Raw genomic sequence first — 18,438 nt, 5'->3', positions numbered from 1 at the left:
AGAGATCGAGAGAGAGATCGAGAGAGAGAGAGAGATCGAGAGAGAGAGAGAGATCGAGAGAGAGAGAGAGAGAGAGAGAGTGTGTGTGTGTGTGTGTGTGTGTGTGTTTACACGGGGAGGTGCAGTGTAACTACGTTTTAAAGAAATGCTTGAGAGCTAACCCTATCCCAGCGAAGTTGCTGCCTTTTGACTGACTTGCCTTCCACCTCCCTGCTTGGCATCTGAAGAATGGAAGACTTGGCCTGTATACGGACCATACATTTAAAGTGCGTCCTCCCGAATCCTGTAGTTTACTCCTCACAGAGCTACAATTGCCAGCACCCTTAACAAACTTCAGTTCCCAGGATTCTTTTTTGGGGGTCTGTGTGCTTTTGAAAAAGAGGAGCTTGTTTTGATAGAATGTGGTGGAGGCCTTCCTCCTTTAAGGCCATCGTCTACTTGGGTTCTCGAGGTGTTCTTGAGCCTCTCTGAGTTCAGTTGCTCTTGTGTCAAGTGGCTAAATTTGGCTTCATTCTCTTAGGTTAATATGGAATAACATTGCCCTGGCTATTCTGTGTCAAAAGGTCTTTTTGGAAATGGAAATGTTGATTTGTGTTTTAACCATATCCATAGAATCATGATAGTCCAGTCCTTATGCTTTTTTTAACTTATTTTTTTATTTGCAGATTGGACCAAAAAAGAGATAAAAATAGTAAATAAAAATGAGATAAAAGATTATTAAATAAAATTAATATAAAGAAAAAAATAGTATATGATTAGTAATAAAACTAGCATCAGTTCACATGGATACAATAACCATCAGTACTTTCATCCTAAGTGATACATGTAAGCCCTCCAGGTGTCCAAATAGGTATCTACATGAAATATTTTCAAAAGTAGCCGCCAGGGTAGTGAGGTCCTCAGACCACTGCGTGATAGACTGTGGGTATTCTTCCAGGCTCGAAGTATAAGTCTTTTGGCAACCATAGAGACTCGCAGAATCCACTTTTGCGGTTCGTACTTTTGCTCAGCGCAGGTTTTACAGTGTAGGATGCAGCTCCATTTTTGGCAAGTGGCTGTCCAGCCTCTACTCAAATACCTCCAGCAAAGGAGACCCAATACCATAGTGCTTGTTGAATGTTGATTATGTATGTCGATTTGATGGAGCAGTTTTTGGATCTCTGAGCAGTAATCTGAGTGTTTTCAGAACAAGGCCACAATTACATGCTGCCTCTCTGACCCTACAAAAGCTGATCTGAGTAGTTTTTCCTCCCCCTTTCTTTTTTCTCCTGTAGCTTTTATGCTGGCAACGCAGCTGAACTCCCTCGTTAACGACCAGGGCCTGAATGCGAATGCCATCTGTCAGATTAACAGATTCATCGTTAATATCCTGAAGGATGGAAGGTAATTGCGCAGTATCTGATAAAAGGTGATGAGGAACTGTATGATTCTGTATTATAATTTGATTCCCCCAGTGTAGCATTAAGGACCGGGAGTGGTGTTTTATCCCTTGAACTATGGCCCTGTGGTGTTTGATCTCAATCTTCTGGGGCTGCCAAAAACTTGGGAAGGAAGTTTGCAAAAGTTACTTGTCTACAGACTTCCCAACTGGCTCATCTGCCCACACTTACCTGTTTTAGTCACTTGTGGCACATGGAGTGTCTGAAAGGACAAAACATGACCAGTGCTCTTCCACTTGGTGGGAAAAGGCTGGTTTGCTTCTGTGTTCTAGGGCAGATGTCTCCCAGTCTGGCGACCTCCAGATGGTTTAGACTACAACTTTCATCAGCCCCAGCTAGCGCATGCAGTGACCAGCAAAGTGCTGTACTGGTTTAACCTTCTGCCTGAGGGAGTCGCTCATTGGCACTTTCCTCCTGCCCGTCACCCACAGAAGTGCTGTAGCTCAATGGTAGGGCACCTGCTTTGCATGCAAAAGGTTCCAGGTTCAATCCTGGGCATCTCCAGGTAGAGCTGGGAATGTCCCCTGCCTGAAACCCTGGAGAGCCACTGCCAGTCAGTGTAGACAGTACTGACCTAGATGGACCAATGGTCTGACTCGGTATAAGGCAGCTTCCCATGCCCACAGAGTAATCAGCGGAGAGCTGAACCCCAATTTAGTGCCTCCTCTTTCCCTTTCAAACTCCTGGTCTCTTTAACAAGGAAAGCAGGCACCAAGAGAGTAAGGACTTGACTTTTTGTCTTTGTAGGAGAGTGGTTATCGTGATGGATTTAGAAGTTCTCAAAACTGCTGATGCCGTTGGCACAAAGATCGGCAATCCAGTGCAGTACACCGATGGTAAGAAGCTTTCCACAAGCGGTGGGGCCTGCAGTGGCAGCTTGTTCTGCAGTCTTTAACTGCCATGTCATCTTTTCAGTAACGTGTTTTCCCATTTTAGTGAGAAACAGGGAGTTTGTGTTTTGGCTTTAAATGCTTTTGTGTCTAGATTGCTACTCTTCTGGCACCCCCATTACTCTGGGGTTGCATTCATACACTCCTTCAACTTTGCTGAGCTGTCACCACTATTGGAATGGGAATGGACTCCACTTTGGAATGGAGTCAGGTGACATCGGAATGGAGTCTTCGGTGCCTGGTAGGCAGGGCACATCCCAGACAAAGGATTAAATTCATTGCTCTAAGATAAGGTGATGGGTGTTTTAGGGAGCACTCAATTTTAAGAGTGCTGGGACTTATTTGTGAGGCAGTGGTGAACTGTCAAATTCACTTCTCCCCCACAAAGAGGAACCAAGCAAGTTAGATGAGTTTTGCAAGTTCTTCCCATGCCATTGTTGTCATGACCATGGCGTTGGCAGCGTTGGTGTACTGGGCACTTGGCTACCTATTATTTGACTGAATAAGCTGTTGCTGGCAATACTAGAATTAGCTTACTGCCTTAGCCCAACTATCTTCACAAACATATTTTTTCATAGTTCCTGTTACTTTGCTTTAGTTTGGTTTTAACTTCTTCTTTTACTATAACTGATATAAATGCCAAAAAGGACTGTTCCATGAGCATTGCAAGTTATAATAATTGGTTCCATGTTCTAAACAAGTTGATTTCTTTGTTCTGCAATAACAGTTGTCTCTGTAATTAGCAGAACAATAAGCCTGTCACTGCTTTAAAAATTAATTGAGGCTATATTTTATCATCCACTTGACCAGATCTTGTTTGTTTGTTTTGGTCAAATGCCAAGCCAAAGGCAAGAGCAGAAACCATCTCATTTGCCTCACCCACCTGGTTCTCCTTGATTTTATTGGAACATTGTGGGATCCAGATGGAAGGAAGTGTCAGCCACCTGGCCCTGACAACATCTGGATAGTCGTTTTTCAGAAAGCAGGTTCATAAATTGAGTCAAATCAGCACAGATAATTTAAACTTCACAAATGTGTGCAGCATTGATCTAAAGCAGAAATTCAGATCCAGAAGGAAATTATTCTGGGTGCATAAAAACAATTTTCACTGCCCGTTTGCTAAGCGCGGCAGTAAATAACCCTGCAGTTTGGATCTCAGAAGCTCCTAAAGCTATTTGTGTTTTTTAAAAAAATGTGGCATAGATAAAAATGTGTTGTCATAAGTCTTCACTAAACAATAGCTGAGTTTATTATTATGTAATTATTTTAAAGCTTCTGTTCAGCCACAAAAGGATTACAAATAAAAAAGATTTTATTTATTTATTATTTGGTTTATATCCCGCCCTTCCTCCCAGCAGCAACCCAGGGTGGCAAGATTGTCCCTGCCCTTAGCCTTACAATCTCTAAAAAGACATGATACAAAAGGAAAATGGATTGGGAGGGAAGAGGAAATTAGCAATTTCAGGTTCAAGTTCTTAAATTACAAATCAGTTTGGCAGTTTCTCGTATCCTGTATAGTTATTTTATTTAACAACATTTGCATACTGCTTAATTGTAAATGAAACTTAAGCTGTTTACAAATAATATATATTAGTCAGTATATCAAGGGTAGCCAATGTGGTGCCCTCCATGGTACTGGGACTGGTGGAAGTTGGGGTCCCAACAACATCTGGAGGGCACTTGCTGTGTAAATAATAATAATAATAAACTTTTAATCACTTGTTACCTAAAATGTTTCCAAGCGGCTTACATTTAAAAATATAAACATACATACACCATAGGGGAAAATAGAAATTTAATATAAAACATTAAGATTTCATAAATCATACCCCAAAAAACCCAGCCCCCTCCGCCATAACAGCCATAGGGAACTTTGGCAACACGCTAGCAATATACATAATCAACTCAGTCTATTAAAGGCTTGGTAAGAAAGGAAAGCAAATGCACCAGGTGGACCTCGCTGGGGAGAGCACTCCTCAGCCGGGGCGCCACCCATCTTGATATGACTGGTTGACTAGTCTCCATGAGGAGGTGCCAGGTTAGGTTCTAATCGCCAACTTGTGCCACTGAAATGGCCTGCTTTCCTTGGCTTCCCAGGAGCTTTTCAGGGGGGGCAGCAGCAGCAGCAGATCTCTGGTGGTCCAGCAGCTAACCAAGCACCCAGCAAGCCAGCACAGCTGAACTGGAGTCCAGCAGCAGCAGGAGGTAATGAACCTGGGATGTGTGAAGCAGGGAGGGAAGTTTGGTGAGTAGCGGGAGAATGGAGAGCTATTGCACCCACGTGGCTTCATTTCCCTTCTCTGCATGTCATGTGGGGTCAGCATGGTGTTAAAAGCCACATGGTGACAATGTCACTCATCACAATTTGAAGGAAAGCTCTTTTTTCCCCACCCGGAAGGCTGTTCCCAGTCTTTGGATTGGGGTAGCTTACACATTGCCCTGCCGGTATTGTTGGACTCCACCTCCCATCACCCCTCACTGTTGGCTGTGGTGCCTCCTGGGAGTTGGAGGCTAAGAACATCCGGAGGGCACTGTGGCTGTCCCTGGGCCCAGTTCAGTCTGGCCTCGTGGGAACTGAGGATCCTTGGCCTTGCCTGCTACGGACGGCATCTGTTGTAAGTCATTCTTGAAGTAAAACCCACTGGAATCAATGGACATGACTAACATAGGTCCATTAATTTCAATAGGTCTACTCCAAGCAGAAGTTGATTGGATACAACCGTAATTCTTTTGAGTTAAGGAGCAAAGAGGCTTTGCTCGGTAGGCGCCCATTTCATTGAGACATAGGAAGGTGCCTAATACGCAGTCAGACCATTGGTCCGTCTAGCTTAGTATTGTCTACACTGATTGGCAGTGGTTTTCTAGGGTTTCAGGGCAGGGAGTCTTAGCCCAGCCCTATCTGGAGATGCCATGAGGAGTTGAACCTTCTGCATGCAAGACAGGGGCTGTACTTGCTGAGCAAGGACCTTTCCCCAATTTCTAACGCTGTCCTCTGTCACTACTGTAGGGCTGTCTGTTGGCCTCTTTGCAAGGCTGATCTGGCTGACGGCTGTAATCCAGCAGTGCCAACTGACAGAATACTAAGTCAGGAATTTGAGGCCACAGTTCTGCAAGAAGTTCTCCCTTCAAAGCCCCCTTGAAACGAATGGAAGCTGTGTAAGGCACATAAGAACTTCTGGAGTTTTGTGCCCCAGGACTCTAAATCATGGATGGGGAACGTCTGTGGCTCATCAGATATTGTTGGGCTCCAATGCCCATCAGCAGCCAGAAAGGCCAGTGGTCAGGGATCATTGTAGTCTAGCAGCATCTGAGGGGCCACAGGTTCCCCATCCCTGCTTTAAAGCGAAGGCCAAGATAGCAGAATGCAACGCCAAAGAATATGTGAAATGATGGCAGTGGAGTTTGTGTTTGTGCGAGGGGGGCGCTTGATGGATTTGCCAAAAGCTTCTGTGGATGCCTTGCTTGACTGAACGCTTTTAGTTTGGATCCTGGCTTGTTGGCATATTGGCAATAAATGTTTATAATTAAAGTGCCTTTTGTTTCCAAGGGGGTGAGCGGTGCTACTGGTAAAATGGTGACATAAAGTTGAAAAGCAAATTGAAAAGGGAAGCTGATGTTGAAATTGAAACTGAAAAATAATTTTTAGCCCCTGTCAGGTTATAGCAGAGCTTCATTAATAATGATAGAGCTAGTCATTTTTGTAGCTTGCAGAAAATTATTGCAGGCACACGCTGTAATTGTTATCTAAATGAGGAAACGCAGCGTTGTGCTGGCAGATGATAGGCAGCTTAATTCTTCCTCTTTATTTTTTATTTTTTACTTTTTATTAAGGCATTATTTCACAACAGTGAAACAAACTGCTATTCATTGTAAATTATTCAGCATAAAAAAAAAGAAATATATTTCTTATAACAGGAGTTTACATATTTGAGTAGTTTGTGTATATATTACTAACATTATGAGACTTCCAGAGGCATGTGAGGTTTTTCATTTTTGTTTCTGCCAGTCTTGAAGCACCTTTAAAAAACGAGCACATTTATTACAATATAAGCTTTTGTTGGGTGCGATCCACTTCATCAGAAGCAAAGCTTATGCCTTAATAAATAGGTTTGATTTTAAGGTACTGTAAGGCTCTATGTTGATTTTAATATTAATATTGAAAAAGCTCCTCTAATAACAATCCTGGTTTATTAGCTGGAAGTTTTCTTTCTCGTATATGACGAAAAGGATGAACACTCTCCTGCAGACATCATTACTCTTTGTCCTTCTCGCCTATCTGTGGGCAATTCATTTCATCTTAACCATTAGAGAATGTTAGCAAACTATATAATGAAGTTTCTCCCCTTCCTGTTGCCACCCCCCCCCCGGTCCCCTGCAATACTTCATTTAGCTGCTGGGGGGCAGTGTTTGCACACATTTATTTAAAGCATTGATATAGAAGGGCACAAGATACCAGAACAGAGCAGTGGTGAACTGTCACAGGATGCCAGCTGAGTGTTGATGTGATTGGTCCCTTCTCGATCAGTGGAGGAGTGGAGCAGACACGAATGGGTTAACTCCTACTCCTGCTGGAGGCAGAGTCAGCACTATAAAAGGCCCTTCTCCGTGTCCCAACGCATAGGGAGGCACGGAGAACGATAACTAGAGCTAGGGCCTTCTCAGTGGTGGCCCCCGAACTATGGAACGCCCTCCCTGATGAGATACGCCTGGCGCCTTCTTTGTTATCTTTTTGGCGCCAGGTAAAGACCTACCTCTTCGCCCAGGCATTTTAAAAATTTTAAAATTTGAATTTAAAATTGAAAATTTTTAATTATGTTTTATTGTGTATTGTATTTACATCCACTTGTATTTTAACCTGTTTTATTATGCTGTACACCGCCCTGGGAGCTTATTGCTATAGGGCGGTCTAAAAATGTAATAAAATAAATAAATAAATAAATAAAATAATAAAAAAAGTTTAGCTGGTGGCCGGCCGGAAGGGGGAGGAACCTTCTCCCATTCTCCAGTTTTGGACTCTGCCTTCAGTGAGCAACAGAGTCAACCTATTCTTCCTGGGTCCCCATAAGAGATTCAGGAACAGTTTAGGTATTTTCTCTGCTCTTCATCAGAGAGTTTATCTTCATCAACTGCAGTTGCAGCGCACAGTCTTCTGCCTCTCTCTTCTTTCACTTCCCACCCTAAGTGAATAGGCAGATTTGAGGGAGGAAGAGGGGTTGTTTTTCTGAAGAGGCGTGGAAAGCACCAGGGCGCAGCGGAGGCCAGGATCTGTCTCACGCCTCCCCCTGCTGCCATTTATTGGAATGCTGTTCCGCGGTCCTAAGGAGAGGGAAGCTTTCAGCAGTGTTGCTTCTTAAGAGCCTTGGAGGAGCAGGGATTGGTCCCTTGCTATCCAAGGCTTTTTGTTGATATGGAACGCCCTGGGGCAGCGGGGGGGGATTTACTTCTCAGTTAAGCGATCCCCTAGTCACCCTCGCCTCGGGTGGGAAGCGTGCTAGACTCCCCTGCCTGAAATAGTTTTTGTTTTATCTCCCTTCTACTCAGCTAGGGGGAGGGGAAGATGCGCACATGGCCCCTACAGGAAAAAGCGCACCAAATCTCATCTAGATGAGCCCTCTACCTCTTCGGGCATGCTGGCCTGGCTTAATAAGGCCATGAGGAAGGAGGCAGGGGCTTTCTTAGCCAATCGTTGGGCCCTTACACACAGGAAAAAGGCTGCAAGCACTCCAGAGCACTCTGCCATGATTACGTCTCCTCATTTTCCTGCTGCTTGGATGCCAGCCCAGATGGGCTCCTTACAGAAGCCTAAACCTCACAAAGATAAATGCAAAAGACACTTGAGTTCTGGGTTCCTGCCTGACTGCCTTTGTCTTAGCCCAAACTCCTAGAGGGAGGCTGCCCTCCCGTCATCTGCTGCATCAGACTCAGAGAAGGAAGAGGGGGGACTTTCAGGGGAGGATTCCCCCATGTCATCCCCAGTGCATAAGAAACTGTATTCTCCTATCCTATTTTGATTTCTGAGGCTATGGCCTGCCTTCAGCTAGACCCTCCTAAGGAAACTCCTCAGGAGAGGAACTAGAGGATGGGGAACAGGGAGCTTCAGACTTCTTCCCCAGAGCAGGGGATCAGAAGGTGGTCGTTCCCTTTCCCAAGTTCTTCAAGGACATTGTTAAGGAAGAATGGGATCATTCAGCCAAATCCAAAGCTCCTCATGACCTGTCCAAAAAGCTGTGCAGTAGAGCCCCACTCATACGACTGGTTATGTTCCAGAACCCCGCCGAAAAGCGAAACTCCATCAGTAAAATGGCGCCCGAAAAAGCCGTAAAAGCGGAACAAGTGCCATATGAGTAGGGCCTTACTCTAATTGAAAAGCAGGGCCCTACTGTATGCATTTCCTGCCACGACCATGGCAACCTTTCAAGTCCCGGCCATTTATTTGTTTGTTTGTTTGTTTATTTGTTTATTTGTTTATTTTCATTTCTAGACCGCCCATAGCTAATAGCTCTCTGGGCGGTGTACAAAACGAGATTAAAATACAATATAGAATAAAATCAGTAACAGAAAGGAACACATTAAACTAAAACATTAAACATAAAACATTGAACATTAAAATGCCTGGGAGTACAGCCAGGTCTTAACCTGGCGCCTAAAAGAAAGAACCGTAGGCGCCAGGCATATTTCCTCCAGTAAGCTGTTCCATAATTCGGCGGCCACCACAGAAAAGGCCCTAGTTCTAGTAACAGTCCTCCGGGCATCCTGGTGAGTTGGTACCCGGAGGAGGGCCTTAGATACTGAACGAAGTGAGCGGGTAGGTTCATAGCGGGAGAGGCGTTCCACAAGGTATTGCAGTCCCACACCGTGTGGGACAAGCCTGCATCTGCCCTCAGGGCCAAGACAGCTATCCCCAAAGAAGGAACGGATTCTCTTTCAGACCAAGGTGACAGGCACAGTGAGGCTTTCTTAAAACGTGCACACGAAGCATCCACATTGGCCGTGAGAGCTTCGGCAGCCAACTCTTTCCTGGCACGGGCTGTGGTAAAGTGGGCTGAAGTGCGGCTAACAGAAGTGCCTCCTGATGCCAGGCACGTCAGGGAGAGGCTGCACAAATTGGCAAAAACAGCTGAATTCCTAGCAGATTCCTCCTTGGACAGCCTACAGTACCAGCATGAGCACTTGGATATGGAGTGGTAGTAAGATGCAATATCTGGCTGAAACAGTGGGAAGTGGACCATCACTCCAAAGCCAGCCTTGCAGCTCAGGTGGTCAACTTTTGGGCACGTCTCTAGAGCGCCGCCTGGTGGACACCAAGGATAAAAAGAAGGCTCTTCCTTCTGCTCCCAGGAACGATGAAAAGTCCCATCAGACTTCACATTCCTTTTGCCCCAAGGGCTATCCAGCTACTTACAGGACTCCATGGGTCCTGGAACTCTTCCTGGAATTCCTCCGCCAGCGCGCCCATTCCACATTCTCGGGGGGGGGCAACAAACATTGCCAAGCCCCCAAGCCCAGTGTCAAGCCAAGCATGACGCCAGGACGGCCCAGGTGGGGGGTAGGCTTCGGTTTTTCGGACATGACAGGGCGGCTTCCACCTCAGACAAGTGGATACTGAGCACCATCCAGACCAGCTATTCCCTAGAGTTTGCCACCATCCCTTGGGACAGATGTAGGACAGCTCCTCCATTGCATCAGCCAGAGAAGCTGCAGAGAACCCTGGATGCCATTTCTCACCTCCTTGAGATAGACACCATAGAACCCATGCGAGAGCATCAACGGTCCTCAGGAATCTTCTCTGTGTTCTTTACAGTCCCCAAATACAATGGTGATTACCACGTCATCTTAGATTTAAAGTTCCTGAACCGCTTCCTGCGGACAAAGAAGTTCAAGATGGAGACATGCAGGTCTATTGCGTAAGCCATTCAACCGGGGGACTTCTTGGAATCTATAAATCTCACAGACTCTTCCTCCGCTTTGTGTGCGGCCACCACCAGTACCAATATAGGACCATGCCCTTCGGCCTCGCCTCAGCCCTGCAGGTGTTCACCAAAATCATGTTAGTAATAGTGGCACATCTTCACACTCAGGGTGTCCACGTATACCCTGAGGGCCTCCTCAGTGACAGTGGTGCAACGGGTACTCAAGCAGGGCTGTGGAGTCGGAAGCAATTTTGGGTGGAGTCGGTAGAAGTGTTCTGACTCCGGCTTCAAAATAAATTTTGATTGACAAATTTTTTATAATACAAATTCACAGTGTCAAAGAAGCTTCCCATGAAGTCAGCTGTATTTGCGCATTTCACCATAACTCAAGATGGAAAACATTTTGTGTGTCAGTGTATGACACAGGACCCAGATGAAGACAAATGCTGTGATGCCAAAATCAACACATATTCAGGCAGCGATAAAAATGCACCTATGAGAGCTTCCAACTTAAAAAGACATTTATAGCGTTTTCCAGGGCTGTGGAGTCGGAAGCAATTTTGGGTGGAGTCAGACAGTAGAAAAATAGAGGAGTTGAAGTCGAAGGTTTGACGTACCGACTCCACAGCCCTGATCTCAAGATGACCATCCAGTGTCTGGAGAACCATGGCTTCATCATCAACAGGGACAAGAGCCATCTGATACCCACCCAGCGCCTTCAACATCTGGGAGTGGTCATTGACACAGCTCAAAGCAAGCGCTTCCTGTCCACTGAATGCATGGACAAGCTTCTGCTCCAGCTGCACATGTGCCTGCAAGGCAGCCAGGCTCCTCTGATGGAACTGGCTCAGCTGAAGGGTTCCATGATAGCAGCCATAGACTCAGTGCAGTAGGCGTGCTTCCACCGAAGAGCCCTGCAGTGGCTGCTACTTCCGTATCAGGACTACATCACCTCACGCCAGAACTGGCACACCACCCTCCTGAGGCATGTGCAGGAGTCCCTCCAGTGGTGGGGACATTTCCTCATCTGGAGAAAGGCCTTTCCCTCAGAGTCCCAACAGTTTTGATAGTCACCATGGATGCGAGCTTATATGGCTGGGGAGCAATCTGTTGCTCCAACATCGCACAGGGGAAGTGGTCAGTGCAGGAGCAGTGCCAGTCATTCAACTGGTTGGAGCTCAGAGTGATCCAACTAGTACCCCAGGAGTTCCTACCTCTTATTTATCAGACTCATGTGCTAGTATGCACCGACAACGTCACAGCCAAATTGCATGTCTGCAAACAAGGGGGCACGAAATCAGGCCCTCTTCAGGAGACCAACCTGCTGCTCCAGTGGGCAGAAAGACACCTGGCTTCCATTGCAGCCATACGTGTGCAGGGGATCCTGAAGACACAAGCCAATTGGCTGAGCCGGGAACAAGTCCACTAGGAAGACTGGGCCCTTCACCGGGACATGCTCCTAGAGATCACTCGGAAGTGGGGGCCTCCAAGCATGACCTGTTCGCCTCATCAGTGAATGCCCAACTGGACCAGTTTATGGCACAAGGCTGGGATCCACATGCCCAAGACATAGATGTCTTGTCAGCCCCCTGGCCTTGGGGACTTCTCTACGCCTTCCCACCTCTACCGTCCAGACTGCTCCGCAGAATCCGGGTTCTCCCGGCCCAGGTGACAGTGGTTCTCTGACCTAGTGGACCTCAGCTCCAGCCTGCCGTGGCGCTTCCCTCCAGACTGGATCTTCTCTCACAAGGACCTATCCTTTACCCAGACCCAGAGTGGCTCCAGCTTCATACCTGGAGGCTGAGCAGCAGTGGCTAAGTGAAGAGGGGCTGTCTGGGAGGGTTGTTTCCACCATTCTGGCATCTTGCAAACAATCTACCCAGAGAATTTATGACCTCGAAGGCGTTCAACAGGTGGTGTAGATGCAAACAGTTACCTGTCGCAGAAGGCCACTTCCACACCATTTTCAACTTCCTGCAAGACAGTCTGGACCAGGGGCTGCCCCCAACAAGGTCAAAAGACAGGCAGTGGCCCTAGGCTGTGTGTTTCCAATGGTGGGGGGGGCATTCCATTTCCTCTCACCCTCGGGTCAAACGCTTTCTCCAAGAGGCAACCCTGCTGTCACCTCCAGTGCAACACAGGTTTCCTTGATGGGATCTTTCATTAGTCGTCAGAGCTCTCTCACAACATCCATTCAAACCAGCACGTTCTGTACCAATCAAGGAGCTCACCCTCAATCACCTCAGGTATGAGGGTGGGGGAACTGGGGGCCCTCTCCATCTGAGAGGAGCTGTGCATTTCCCACCCAGATTAGGTGGTTCTTCATCCTGACCCCAGTTTTCTCCCCAAGGACAATTCCTCTTTTCATAGGGTACAGGACATCTCTCTACCCAACTTCTGCCCCAACCCAGTCCATCTCAGGGAGAAGGTGGCACAAACTCGATGTTAGGCAGACACTTTGGATTTACCTGGACCATACAGAACCATTCAGGAGGTCTGAGGCCCTGTTTGTGTCCTTTAAACAGGGAGTGCAGAGATTAAAGGTGTCCAGGGCCACCAGCAGCTGCTGGGTGAGGAATTGCGTGGTTAAGGCCTATCAGGCAAAAGGGAAAGCTCCCCCTCCAGGGATCACTGCGCACTCAGTGAGAGGAGCTGCCACCACAAGGATGTCTTGCTGGAGGAAATCTGCGAAGCCGCCACCTGGGCTCACCCATCCACCTTCATCAAACACCACAAGGTGGATAAGTTCACTTCTGCTGAAGCCACCTTCAGCACAAGGGTTCTTTAGAGGGTGGTGGCCTAGGTTTGCTCCCACCCGAGGGCATGGGGTGGTGGAGTCCCTGCTCAGGTGCATCCCATTGCTGTCTGCTCCACTGCTCTGCTGACCCAGAACGGAAAGTTGGAGGTACCGCGAAGTGTCCTTCTGGTCAGCGGAGCGTGGAGCAGACAGCCCCACCCTGCAGCAAAACCTAGGCTGTGGGGTGGGAGGGCTCCACTCTGGAAACCCTCTGGCCACCATGATCGCTCACCCTCTGGATAGAGTAGTAGTGGCCCCCTACATCCTTCCCTGGCACTGTCTGCTGATTTGTTATCGCTTGTTCTTATTCTATCCACTGTTCAAGGTTCAGGTTCATGTAAGTCGGGTGGCCAGCTGCCCAGTATTCTGCTTTTTACAGCTGCGTCAGAAACTGGAGAAAGGGAGAAGACTCCTCCCCTTCCGGCCAGCCAGCAGCTAAACTTTTTTTTATAGTGCTGACTCTGCCTCCAGGAGGAGGAGTTAATACCTTTCTTGTCTGCTCCACTCTCCGCTGACCAGGAGGACACTTCGCGGTAAGTCCAACTTTCCGTTTGGGCATAACAGGATGCAGTTGACCATAAAGGCTAAAATGCCAAAGCAAAAAGCTGGGAAAGTTTGCAGTTGTGGTCATAGCTGTGTACTTGGTCTTGCCTGTTCTCTGATGCCTTGTGAGATTTGGGGAGTGGGGAGTGGGGAGTGCCAGAGCGGCCCCAGACCAAACAAAAGTCCCAGTCTCCCTTCTGTTGCTGCTGAGCACTGCTTTGCTGAATGTTGGATATTTCTTGCCTTTAGGATCTGCGGTGAAACACAACAGCCCTTCAAAAATGCTTGGGAAAGCAGGAGCCTCCAGCTTCCTGAGCACCCCTGGGGGGTCCCAGACCAAAGTGGTGCCCATTGCCAGTCTGAACCCATACCAGTCCAAGTAAGTTGGCCAGGTTGAGAGCCTGTCACCATCGCGGCCTTGAAACCCCTGTGCTTCCAGAATTGTGTTAACCTAACCTTGGGGTCTCTGCTTGTGGTGCTAGTGTGTGGTGCTGGTCTTAATTGCTTACACCAGGTGCTGTGAGATTAACCACTCAAGGTTGAGCAATGGATTAATTTTTGAGAAGTTGATATTAAAGCCTGCAGGTATTCTTCTTTGAGAAGTTTTGCTACTATGGCATAAGGTCTGTAAAATCTCAACACAAGCTGCACTCTGTGTGTGTGACTTTGAGCTGTTTTTCTTCCCAGCAAAACAGTGTGTCCTTTCTGTCTGTTCCTAGCAGGTGGTTTGGGCATGGCAGGCTTCCATTTGTGCCTGTTTACTGTCCTTGTTCCTTTGCGTTCTGGGCTCTGATGTGCTGTGTTTCATTCAGAAGTCGCTAGCTGCAGTCATGGGTGTAAATTGTGGGGGAGGGTGAAGATTACGAGGCTTACTTGCTCCTACAGCCGCAGAACAATGGAGCTTTTGCACTACAAGCCGTATGAATGTATAATCTGCATGCCACCAATTCCGTTTGTGCATCTGATGAAGTAGGCTGTTGCCTGTTGAAGTCCATGCCAAGAGACTCCTCTTGTCTCTGCCTTGTAGGTGCTCTGCAGTGTGAGGAGAAGGTACAAGGTATAGGAGGCAGCCCTTGGGATCAGCCATAGGCACTCAAAGGCAGTGTTGGGGGATCTTTTTCTGCTTGAGGGCCACCCCCCTCATGGGCAAGCTCCCACACTCCAGTGGTGGGCGTGGCTGGAGGCAAAGGTGGGCGGAGCAGCAGATTTCTACAGGAAGCTGTATTACAGCCACACAGATCAGTAGTTTCTACACACACCGCTCTCCATCCGTAACCTAAGAACAAGAGCATCAGAAGAGCCTGCCAGATCAGGCCACAGGGGACCCGTGCTCTCACAGTGGCCAACTAGATGCCCCAGTGGAAGCCCAAAACTCAGGCAAGCAAGAGGCAGTATCACCATTTAAAGAATACATTGCAGCCAAGCAATATTATTATTTAATTTGTTAGCTGTTTGTTACTCAAAGGTCTCCAAGCGACTTACAACACTGTTAAAAATACAGAAATAAATATTTTCTGCAGTGACAGCCACACCCAGCCCACTCTTGGTACTGGGCCGCCTGGGGAGGCGAGATCTGGCCACAAGAGAGTGTCCCTCTCTTTTGTACCCTGGCATAGCACAGTGGGGAGGAGAGCCTGGCATAGCACAGTGGGAGTCCAGAGTCTGTGAGTTCAAATCCCCGCTCGTGTCTCCTGGGTGTCAAGGGCCAGCTAAAGATCACCCCCACAGGGAGTGCCCTGCCACCTGTGCAGCCGTGGGCAAGCTGCAGAGTCCCAAGGAGCCCAGTTGCCCCCCAGCTGGCAGTTGCGGACAAGGAAGGGGCTGGCTTGTGCAGCGGTGGCAAGCTGAGCCGGCCCTAGCCAGCTGGGGAGGAGCAGCCTCAGGGAGGCAATGGTAAACCCCCTCTGAACACCACTTACCATGAAAACCCTATTCATAGGGTAGTCATAAGTCGGGATCGACTTGAAGGCAGCCCATTTCCATTTCACTCCCCGTTTGAGGTTCTCGCCGCCACCAGATAGGGAATTGCAAAGTTTAATCAAGCAGCCTCCAAATTTCCCCGAGGTCTCTCTGGGGGCTCTTGCAGTAGCTTGGTGTGATAGCTTCAGGCCTGGGTGGTGAAAATAAAGAGGGACCACACCAGGTTTGTAAACAAATGAAGAATTTACTAAAACAGAAAAAATTGTGGTGTTTGGGCCAAGCAAAAGTTATGGAGAAAGAATTGCAACCCCCCAAAATGCCACCCTGTGTGATGCAGAAAAAATTACAGGAACACAGAGCATATCGCCTTTTGAGTACAAATAAGTTAAAGCTGGCTAAACACAGTCCCCTTTCCCTCCTCTTAACAGTCCCTAGACTCACCAGGCTGTAAGGAGGATCTTACTCTCGAGTAGCAGCCTTTCCCCTTGGTTTTTGCCCATTTCCCAGGCTTGCCAAGCTTTTCCATATCATGTGGAGGTCCACCTTGGTCTAATGGCCTGTTATCTCAGGAATTTATTTATTTTTATTATTTGATTATTTGATTTATATCCCACCCTTCCTTCCAGCAGGATCCCAGGGCAGGAATCCGGCCTTGAACTAAAAAACTTCAGAATCACGGAGTCCTTGCTAAAGGCTCTTCCTGTCAGTTATATACCCTAACCCCAGTCGGTCACAGGAAGTCCTGAATGGTCCAGACTGGGACGTGACTTTGCAGACCGCGGTAATGGCAGGCGCACTGCCTTGGCAGTTGTGCTCCTAGGCCAGGACATGTCATCAGCCAGACCAGGTGATTTGGGCAGGTGAACCCTATCACTTCCCAAACAGACAAGCGCAAACTTGCATTCCCATGTTATACCCAGCATCCCATAATCCATATGAACAGTCTAGGACAGCAAAGTCCAATTCCTTCACACATACCATCAAATGAAAACAAAACACACAGACCAGCCTGTGCGAAAGGGTTGTGGCACAGGGATAGCCCAGAGGACGGACGGACAGGCCTTGGGGGGCACATGTCCAGCGTTCCTTTGGTGCCTGAGATGCCCCCCTCAAAGGGGCCGCAGCATTTCCTGTGTACTTCTCTCTTACTGCTAAATGGCTTGCAAGGTTGTACAACGAAAGGCTCAAGAAGAGAAAGTGGAGAGACCTGGCTCAAGTTGTTTGACAAGAATCCAATTCTTCCTATTGTGTTTCCAGGTGGACTATTTGCGCTCGGGTGACTCAGAAGGGCCAGATCCGCACATGGAGCAACTCACGTGGGGAAGGGAAACTGTTCTCCATAGAGATGGTTGACGAAAGTGTAAGTGTCGTGATATGCCTGGCTGGGGGCTGCTGGGAATTGTAGTCCAAAACACCTGGAGAGCACCAGGATGGCAAAGGCTGGTCTAGAGGAGAACAAACTGAGTGTTTGGCAAGCAGCTCTTAACTAAGAGAGGTATAACCTGCCTTCTCTCTGCTGCTGCTTCTGACAGGCTGGGGAGCCCAGCCTTCCTTCAATACGCTTACATTCAAATCAACTTCATCCCCCCCCCCCATTTCCAAGGAGTTCAAGGTGGCATACTTCATTCTCCCCTGTTTTATCCTCACAGCATCCCTGTGCGGTAGGTTAGGCTGAGAGATAGTGACTGGCTCAAGGTGACCTAGTGAGCTTTTTGGCTAAGCAGGGATTTGAACCCTGGTGTTGCCTAGTCTAACGCTCATACTGCACTGGCTCTCATCCTCTCCCCTGCAGGGGTTGCTGCTTGTAGTCTGGCTCTTTGTCCTTGCCTGTCTGGTCTCCCAAGCCTGCTCTGCTACCTCTCCTTGGCTTTACATCTGCCATGCTACATAGTACTTCATCTGTGCTTTGTACCTAATCAGGTGCCTGAGCAGAAATAATTGGCATGATATGTTCAGTTGCAGCAGGGGCCAAATTCTCATGCAGACCACACAGGAGCTGGGTGATGTAGTACTGCCCCCCCATCCCCCCTTGTGATCAGTGAGAAGGAAAACCAAGAAATAATATGCAGATTCCCTGTGAGGTACATTTTCATTTTCCCACCCCTTTCCCTCTGGTCTTTTTATAGTTCCATTTTAATTAATTGTATCGGGTATTTCTCCCTGAATTTGGAGTGGATCCAATGAGGGACACCTCATGTAATGGTTAGGATGTTGGGCTATAACCTGGGAGACCAGGGTTCAAATCCCTGCTCAGCCATGAAGGCTCACTGGATGACCTTGGGCCAGTCAACCTAACCTACCTCACAGGGTTGTTATGAGGATAAAATGTAGAGGGGAGGACCATGTACTCTACCTTGAGCTCATTGAAGGAAAGGTGGGATATAAATGTAAGAAAAAAACAAATAAAATAAACATAGGCTCCTTTGGACAGTATGGTCCATGAAAAACCTTATGTCTGTCAGGAGGAACTTTAGAGAGCGAGAGAGACAATAGCCTTCTGTTTTCCGTGGCCGTATTCAGTGGACAGCTGGTGCTGCTGCTGCTGGAGTGTGGATTGCGGAAGCAGGGGAGGTATGGAATGTAAATGATTAGTATCTTCAAACAGCATCTTTTTAATTAGAAAATAAATATGTAACTCAAGGAAAATGTGTACTTAGGTTTCATAATTCAAAGCTCTTGATCAAATTACAGCCGCTCGCTGCACAGAGGCTAGTTGCTTAGTTGTGTGTGAAAATTTTCCAGGGCAGAAAGGTGTAGCTCTGAACTCTTGGCACCTCCTCATCAGCTGTTCATTTTGCTTCTCCTCTATCCGTGCTGTCAGGTTTTTGACTGGCGGTTTTTATTACAATTTCAATCCTCCTCTTGCATAAACGTCTAAGGTGCTGGTGCTCTAGCTCTGCTTTTAATTATCACTTTGGGAAGGGCCTGTCACAACACTG

General features: G+C 47.6%; 1 protein-coding gene across 2 annotated transcripts in view; it reads left to right on the top strand.

The window, feature by feature from the left end:
- Positions 1-18,438, top strand: part of RPA1 (replication protein A1) — a 42,265-nt gene that overhangs the window by 3,153 nt on the left and 20,674 nt on the right. For both annotated transcript variants that reach the window (XM_061605439.1, XM_061605440.1), the window contains exons 4-8: positions 1,275-1,383; positions 2,187-2,275; positions 4,427-4,534; positions 13,829-13,958; positions 16,757-16,859. In XM_061605439.1, coding sequence (XP_061461423.1) covers positions 1,275-1,383; positions 2,187-2,275; positions 4,427-4,534; positions 13,829-13,958; positions 16,757-16,859 — 539 coding nt within the window. The remainder of the gene's footprint in view (positions 1-1,274; positions 1,384-2,186; positions 2,276-4,426; positions 4,535-13,828; positions 13,959-16,756; positions 16,860-18,438) is intronic.

Source organism: Rhineura floridana, chromosome 21 (genome assembly GCF_030035675.1).
Source record: "Rhineura floridana isolate rRhiFlo1 chromosome 21, rRhiFlo1.hap2, whole genome shotgun sequence".
Lineage (NCBI taxonomy): Eukaryota > Metazoa > Chordata > Lepidosauria > Squamata > Rhineuridae > Rhineura > Rhineura floridana.
Note: the sequence above shows the minus strand (reverse complement) of the source record. Positions and strands in the feature narration are given on the sequence as shown.